General features: G+C 47.1%; 2 protein-coding genes across 3 annotated transcripts in view; both read left to right on the plus strand.

Annotated features, from left to right (window-relative positions):
* Amhr2 (anti-Mullerian hormone receptor type 2) overlaps nucleotides 1–1,039 on the plus strand; it is a 9,789-nt gene extending 8,750 nt beyond the window's left edge. Inside the window, 1 exon segment of the mRNA XM_008838605.2 lies at nucleotides 592–1,039. Coding sequence (XP_008836827.2) covers nucleotides 592–888 — 297 coding nt within the window. The 3' untranslated portion in view covers nucleotides 889–1,039.
* Nucleotides 1,040–3,348: 2,309 nt separating this feature from the next.
* Prr13 (proline rich 13) lies at nucleotides 3,349–7,446 on the plus strand. 2 transcript variants are annotated; one of them, XM_008838635.3, is made up of 4 exons: nucleotides 3,349–3,466; nucleotides 4,004–4,042; nucleotides 4,285–4,646; nucleotides 6,697–7,446. In XM_008838635.3, exons 2-4 carry the CDS (start codon nucleotides 4,024–4,026, stop codon nucleotides 6,733–6,735), a joined length of 420 nt encoding a protein of 139 aa, XP_008836857.1. In that variant the 5' UTR covers nucleotides 3,349–3,466; nucleotides 4,004–4,023; the 3' UTR covers nucleotides 6,736–7,446. The 2 variants fall into 2 exon arrangements, with proteins under 2 accessions (XP_008836857.1, XP_008836849.1); XM_008838627.3 differs by having other exon boundaries at nucleotides 3,391–3,571.
* Nucleotides 7,447–7,900: the final 454 nt, after the last annotated feature.

Genomic DNA, 7,900 nt, shown 5'->3' on the forward strand with positions numbered 1-7,900 from the left:
GGAGAAAGCCTCACCAATAGGATGAATGAAATGGAAAACAGAATATCAAGGCTGCAAGATAAAGTGGTCGAATTAAACCACTCAAGCAAAGATTATGAAAAATTTAAAAAAAAAAAAGAAAGAAAGAAAAGAAAAAAGTTTAAGGCTCTTTACAAATGATTACTTGATGAGATGTCCCTTCTGCTGTCCTATCTGAAATTTCTGCCTTGCAAGTGTCTTTTAGACTAGCTAATGGAAGCCAAGCTTTGTCTGTAGAAAACACTGGTTGCTTGAGAGAAAAGAGAGTAACTTTCCACTAACATGTAGGTTGTCAGCCTGAATTAGCTTCTAGGAGGAAAAAGTAGACACTATGGAAGGCACCCCCAGAGCCTGTCATAGGGAACAAAGCTCACAGGGCTGGAACTGGGACTGGGAGGCTCCAGATAGGGTGGTGAATGCAGGAATGGTGGAACTAGGGCCTCCTCTCTGTCCCTAGCACTGCAGTGGGTGGGGTGCAAGTGGAAGAGGTGAACACTGAAGATGCCTTTTAATCCTGGGGTCACTCAGGAGTCAATCCTGGGGTCAAGCCCGCCATCCAGTTTTTCCTTCCAGGAGCCCAGTGGGCTGAGGGAGCTCCTAGAGGACTGCTGGGATGCAGATCCAGAGGCACGGCTGAGTGCTGAGTGTGTACAGCTGCGCCTAGCAAACCTAGTCTACCCGCAGGAAGCCTACACCCTCCCAGAGAGCTGTCACTATGGCTACCCACTTCTCTTTCCAGAAAACTGCCCTTCAACACCTGACTCCACCACTTTCCCTTGCAGGCCTCAGCAGAGTGCCTGCCACCTCAGTGTTTAGCAAGACCCTGGAGCCAGGAATCCTCAGTCTGCCAGTACCAGTTCTCACATGTAAATGAGCCATTTATGTGGACTCTTTGTACATGCCACATAAATGGTGATCATATGCCTATCTGGTCTGCCTGTCACTGCCTTTTCCACTTGCTGAACCCTTGGATTCTTCTATGGGCTTCTAATCCACAGGGTGGTTATGCACAGGAAAGAAAATAAAGTCAGATTTCCTGTTCTTGACCTTGGGCCTTCCTTCTTTTCCACCAGCAGGTATATGTGGGTTTTTGTTTGTGTTTGAGGCGGGGTCTTATTGTGTAGGCTTGGCTGGCCTGGTATGGTGATGCACCTATCTGTAGTCCTATCAATCCTGCAAGACCCTGTATATATATATATATATATATATATATATATATATATATATATATATTTCACCGCGCCCGGCCTAGACTTTTTTTTGGTCTTTTTGAGACAGGGTCTCCCTGTAGCCCCAGCTGACCTGGAACTCACTATGTAGACCAGGCTGGCCTTGAACTCACAGAGATCTGCCTGCTTCTGCCTCTGGACTGCTGGGATTAAAGGCATGTGCCACCACGCCGGTCAGTGACCCTTTTTTAATTTTTTTTTTAAATTTTGGGGCTGGAGAGATGGCTCAGAGGTTAAGAACACTGGTCATTCTTGCAGAAGACCCGGGTTTGAATTCCAGCACCTACATGGCACCTAACAACTGTCCATAACTCCAGTTCCAGGGGATCTGACGGCCTCTTTTGTTCTCCTTGGGCACTGCAGGACGTGGGTGCACTTACCTACATGCAGGCAATACACTCATACACAGAAAAATAATATTTTTTAAAAATTTTATTTTTAAAAAATTTTATTTTTTTAAAATTGTTATTTACATGTATGAGTGTGCCTGCATGTGTGTAAGTGCCTGTCTTGTGCAATGTCCATGGATGACAGAAGAGGTGTCAGATCCCCTGGAACTGGAGTTATGGAGTTATGGACAGTTGTTAGATGCCATGTGGGTGCTGGTGACTCTGCCTACTTCTTCGTCTTTATTCTTTTTGTTTTGTTTTGTCTTGTTTTGGGTTTGGTTTCTTTTTGGTTTTTTCTTTTTGAGACAGGGTCTTACTATGTAGCCCTGGAACTTCCTATGTAGAACAGTCTGTCCTCAAACTCACAGAGCGCCACCTGCCTTTGCCTCCAGAGGGCGCCACCACACCCAGCCTCCCCTTCATCCATTTTGCTGTTTTCTCCATCAGGTCATATAATTTTTTCATTAAAAATATTTTAAATTTGCTATTATTATTACTGTTACTGTGTGATTATTGCTGTATTATTACTGTTACTGTATTACTATTACTGTTACTGTGTGATTATTGCTGTATTATCACTGTTACTGTATTATTATTACTGTTACTCCATTATCTCTGTTACTGTATTATTACTGTTACTGTGTGATTGTTACTGTATTATTACTGTTACTGTATTACTATTGCTGTTACTGTGTGATTATTACTGTATTATCACTGTTACTGTATTATTATTACTGTTATTGTGTGTGTGATATGTGGATCAGTGGAGTCCATGCCGTAGTGCACAAGTAGAATCCGGGGACAGCTGTGTGGAGTGAGTTCTCTCCTTCTACCTTTAGTTGGGTTCTGGGGATGGAACTCAGGCCCCCAAGGTTTACCTAAGAAGCATCTTTCCCAGCTGAGCCGTCTCACCAGCCCCTCAGGTCACATCTTATTTGTTCTTATAGTACCAGTGCCCTCTCTTTCAGCTCTTAGCACACTTCACATTCGGCACTTCTTTCTGTGTTTATCTGTTTCTGTGTCTCCAGCTTTGTTTTTTGAAAGAGGGTCTCCCTATATGACTCAGGCTGACTTGAATCTGAGGCAGTCCTCCCACTTTAGTCTCTCTTGGGTGGAAGAGTTACAGGAATGAGCCACCACTCTCATGTTTTTAAAGACAGGGTCTTGTTTAGATGTTAAGAGCACTGGCTACTCTTGCAGAGGACACGGGTTCGGGTCCCAGCACTCATATGGGGGGCTTCATCGCCCTCTTCTGGCTTCCGCCGGCACTGCATATACATACATACATACATACATACATACATACAAAACACTTAAACACATAAAAATAAATACATCGCCCAGAATGGTGGCGCACGCCTTTAATCCCAGCACTCGGGAGACAGAGGCAGGCGGATCTTTGAGAGTTCAAGGCCAGCCTGGTCTACATAGTGAGTTCCAGGCCAGCTGGGGCTGCAGGGAGACCCTGTCTCAAAAAGACTAAAAAAAAAAAAAAATCTCAACAAAAATGACAATTTCTCCTGGCAACTAGCCCCGTCCCCGTGCCGCCCTCGCCTCGTCCCACCCCCACAGGAGCTTTTCTGCGAGACAGTTTCTCAGCAGGTACATCTCCCTAAAAGACTCCACCCTGCCCCTGAAGGAACGGTTTCCTTCTAGTTTAGAAGGACCACAGAGATTGACAAGTCCGTTCTCCAATCATCGCGGCGAGTGACCACATACCAACTGGGCGGTGACAGGGGGCGGTGCGGAAGCAACAGAATGAATAGGGGTGACCAGGAAGTGCGAGCCAAGACTTGGAAGGACAGAGCCTTCTCTCAACATCTTCGGAAGGTGACAGGACATCTGGACTCCCTAATTCTCTTCTTACCCTTTGTTGGGTCCGGGGTTTGTTTGCAGTCGGGAACTAGGAGCTCCGTTTGCCTTTTCTTAGTAGGGGTGCGTGGACTTAGACGTTTGGGGATCTTGAACGTCCTGCTTCGCCTTGCTCGAGATCCGGGTGCCCTCGAAGCGGGGAGTTTTGGTTGTCTGAGGTCCCTTCTCACTCCGCGGGTGGTAAAAGGCCTCGGACTCCGGTGCAGGGAAAGGGAGATTCTCGACTCCACCTTCCTGGAGCTAGTCCCCTCCAGGTGTGCGGGTGGTAGTGAAGAGGGGCGAGGGGCCCTGGGAACCAGATCCTCCTGGTTAAGACGCTAGGGCTAGAGTAGCAGGGCGCTGGAGAGAAAGTAAACATTTCTTAAGTGGAGGTCGCGGTAGTACTGTAAGTGGGAGCCTCTGTAAGGTGGTAGGCGGGAGGGTGGGGCTCGGGCTGTAGTAAATCCCTTTCCTCTTCTGGGCCGTCAGCTTTTTACCTCTTTTCTTTCTCCTCAGGCTTGAGCAAACATCTGAACATGTGGAATCCCAATGCTGGTAAGTGAGGGGGCTCGGCCTCTCCTCCACCCTTGGCCATTTTCCAATGGAACCGGAAGTTTCTATCGCTAGCCCCCCCCACTTCCCCTCCCCTCACCCCTCTCCCCCAGCAAAAGCAAAGTCCTAGGACCACTGCTACCATGCTTTTGCCTTTCCTTAAGTGTTATGAAAGGCAGTACTTTTTATTATTTGTTGACAAGTTCTGGGCAGCTCTAATCCCTAATCTCTGGTTCTTCCACCAGGATACCCAGGACCAAATCCATATCCACCCCATGGCGGGTGTCCAGGTTCCCATCCTACCTGTCCACCACCTGTCAATCCTGCTTTTCCTCCTGGATCCTGTCCCCCTCTTCCAGGAGTCCCCCCAGGGAATCCAGCTGTCCCTCCATGTCGGCCCCTTTATCCTGTGCCACAGCCAGGGTGTCCAGGATACCAACCCTCAGGTCCGTACCCTCCCCCACATCCACCACCTGCCCCTGGCATGTGCCCTGTGAATCCTCTGGCTCCTGGCATGGTAGGCCCAGGAATGGTGATGGACAAGAAGATGCGGAAGAAAATGAAGAAAGCTCATAAAAAGATGCACAAACACCACAAGCATGGCAAGGTCTGTGTCCCCTGGAAGAGGTGCCTTTCAGAGGGACTAGGGGTGGGTGCGAGTTTTGAGGATTCATGGTCTGTGGACACGGGGGATGACAATCATGTTGCTGGTTTCTTCCTTTTTGTAAGGAAATCTTTCTAAGATGAATTTAATAATCTTGAGGCATCAGGCCCCTCCTATCTGAAAAGGGGAATTTGAGCGTTGGAATGAATATCAGAACCCAAAGTCCCTTCCTTGTCTGCCTTAACTGTCTCCCAGGACTTTGCCTTGCCCCACCTTCAGGTGCATGCTTTAGCAAGTTGGACACACCCATTGAGATTGTCCAAATGTCAACTGAGTCAGTCCAATGACAAAACAAAGTCCTGTGTTAATTGTTATATAAGACTTTGTTTCGTCACTGGACTGGGACAACCTGTGCCTTCCCCTGCTGTTTAGTTTCTCTCCTTTGGTATTGTCTTCCCTGGGTGTTGTTTTAATTACATAGGCATATCTTCAGCCACTCAGTCTCTAACAAAGCCTGGGGTAAAGAGGATTCTATTCTCACCGTAGCCCCAAGACAAAGTAGCCACAGGAATGCTAATTAGCAAGGTGGCGTTTCTCTGAGGACTCTGGAAAGAGGACACCCACTTGGATCTTGAGGCTTCAGTTACATTTTACTGCCTAGTAGTTTTTACTTTGCAGATTTGAGTTCTAGTTCCTGATTTTAATAGAAATGTTGGAGACTGAATGAAAGTGAAAACCCTGGAGAGACTAAACTGTTTCCAATGGCAGTTGATGGAAACATGTCTGTGGAGATCCTTGAATGGGACTCTTCCAGCCTTCCCTCTGACCCTTTCCCTGTTGGGGCTTAGAAGAAGTAGAGCTCTCCGCACACCTCTGCTGTTCCTACTCTCTTAGATGCATAGACTCTAATTTGGTGTCATTCTGTGCAGCTAATCAATAGGCGTTTAGAAGGTAGCAGCAGTTTTCTAACATTGTAATGATTGTGCATATGCCTTTTCATTGGCTCAGGTATGGAAAGTTAGACCCTTGATCCAAAGGCAGTATGTTAGCCAGGCGTGGCACGCCTTTAATCCCAGCACTTGGGAGGCAGAGGCAGGTGGATCTCTGTGAGTTCGAGGCCAGCCTGGTCTCCATAGTGAATCCAGGCCAGCTGGGGCTACAGGGAGACCCTGTCTCAAAAAGACCCCCCCCAAAAAAAAACCAACAAAAAACAAAAACATAAACAAAACCAAAGGCAGTATGTCAAATTCTGTGGAGTGATTTAAGAGTTGTTCGAGTTTGCCTTCCAATGCTGTAACAAAACACTCTGACCAATACCACCTTGGGGGGAAAGGGTTTATTTTATCTTACATCTCCTGAGTCACAGTTCATCAGGGAGCTCAAGGTAGGAACTCAGGGCACGAACCTAGATGCAGTTGCTGAATGAAACAAACACAAGCCACTGAGGAGTGCTGCTTACTGGCGTGGTTCCCTGGCCCATGCTCAGCCTGCTTTTTCTTTTTTTTTCAAGTCTTTTTTTTTTTGGTCTTTATTTTGAGGCAGGGTCTCCCTGTAGCCCCAGCTGTCCTGGAACTCACTATGTAGACCAGGCTGGCCTTGAACTCACAGAGATCTGCCTACCTCTGCCTACCAAGTGCAGGGATTAAAGGCGTGCGCCACCATGCCCGACTCAGCCTGCTTTCTTATACAATACAGAACTACCTGCCCAGGGGTGGTACTGCCCACAGTGATCTGGACCCTCTTACATCACTCAAAAATCAAGAAAATACCTCACAGACATGACCGTAGGCCAGTACAGTGGAGGCAGTTCCCCATTTGCGGCTCCCTCTACCCAGCTGTATCAAATTTACAACTAAAGTTATCCAGCACAGGAGTCTGATCCATTCCTGTATGCTCACTGCTGAAGGAAACTCCTGCTTTTGTTGGTTAAGGACACAATATGGTTCAAGATTCCTTCTGTTGGGTCATTGAATGGAAGGTGGGGAACCAAAGAATGGCCCATAGCCTGATGAAATGTCATTTGGATCTGATACTATGTCCTTTCCCCTTGCAGCATTCCTCCTCCTCCTCTTCCAGCAGTGACTCTGACTGAACGCAGGCCTGGGCCCTCCTCCCCTCAAGTGTCACCAGTTCTGAGCTCCCATCAAGCTTCAGTTGTCATCTCTTACCAAGGGAAATTAGCCCTCTACTCCCTGCCCCACTCCTACCTGTGCCTTCCCTTGCTGCTCAATCCTGATTGGCTAGGGAGACTTGGAAGAAGCCTGCCTTCGCCTTGCTTGACATGGCTGAAGGGTTTAGCAGGGAGCTGTCTTTTGAGGACGGTGACTTGCTGAGCTGAATGATGAAGACCATGCCAAGATCTGTAAAATGTGATCTTTCATTTCCTGTCGTAATACTTGTGGTTGGGGTTTTGTGGAAATGTAATTATGATGAAAACCTTGTACTTTTGTAATGGTGGCACATTAGACTGATTTAGTGGCGACTTTATTCAGCAGGCCTTTTATTGTTGTAACTGCAAAGCTGTTGAGGGGTCTGTTGGCTTGATGAGCTTTTTTTTTGGTTTTGAGACAGGGTCTCCCTTTTAGCCACAGCTGGCCTTCTGGAACTCACTATATAGACCAGGCTGGCCTTGATTTCACAGAGATCCACCTCCTTTTGCCTCTGCCTCCCAAGTACTGGCATTAAAGGTGTGTGCCACCATGCCCATCTTGATGAGCTCTTCTGGAACCTAGTCTATTCCTTAGTTCAATATGCTATCTCAGACTACTCTCAGTTTAAATAAAGCTGTTTCTCCTGGTCTCTATTTACCTGTGCTATTACCTTGGCTGGGCTCAACACACTGGATTATTATTTTATTATTTTGGACTTTTTTTGAGACAGGCTCTTCCTGTAGCCCCAGCTGGCCCACAGAACTATGTAAACCAGTCTAGACCAGAGATCCACCTGCCTCTGCCTCCAGAGTGCTGGGATTAAAGGTGTGTGCCACCATGCCCAGAACACTGGATTATTTTTGCTACCTTTGGTCATACCCTTAAAAGTACATCACTTTTTTTTCCCTCTGAGACAGTTACACATTACCCAGGCTGGCTTAGAATTCCCTATGTAGTCAAGAGTGACCTTGAAGTTCTGATCTTCCTGTCCCTACCCTCCAAGTGCTAGAATTACAGACTTGGGTCACCACATCCTATGTATAGGGTGCTAGGGATTTAGGGCCTTGTGCATGCTAGGCACAACTGAGCTGCATTCCCAACCTAAAG

This window comes from Nannospalax galili, unplaced genomic scaffold (genome assembly GCF_000622305.1).
Source record: "Nannospalax galili isolate Female #2095 unplaced genomic scaffold, S.galili_v1.0 scaffold251, whole genome shotgun sequence".
NCBI classification, from domain to species: domain Eukaryota; kingdom Metazoa; phylum Chordata; class Mammalia; order Rodentia; family Spalacidae; genus Nannospalax; species Nannospalax galili.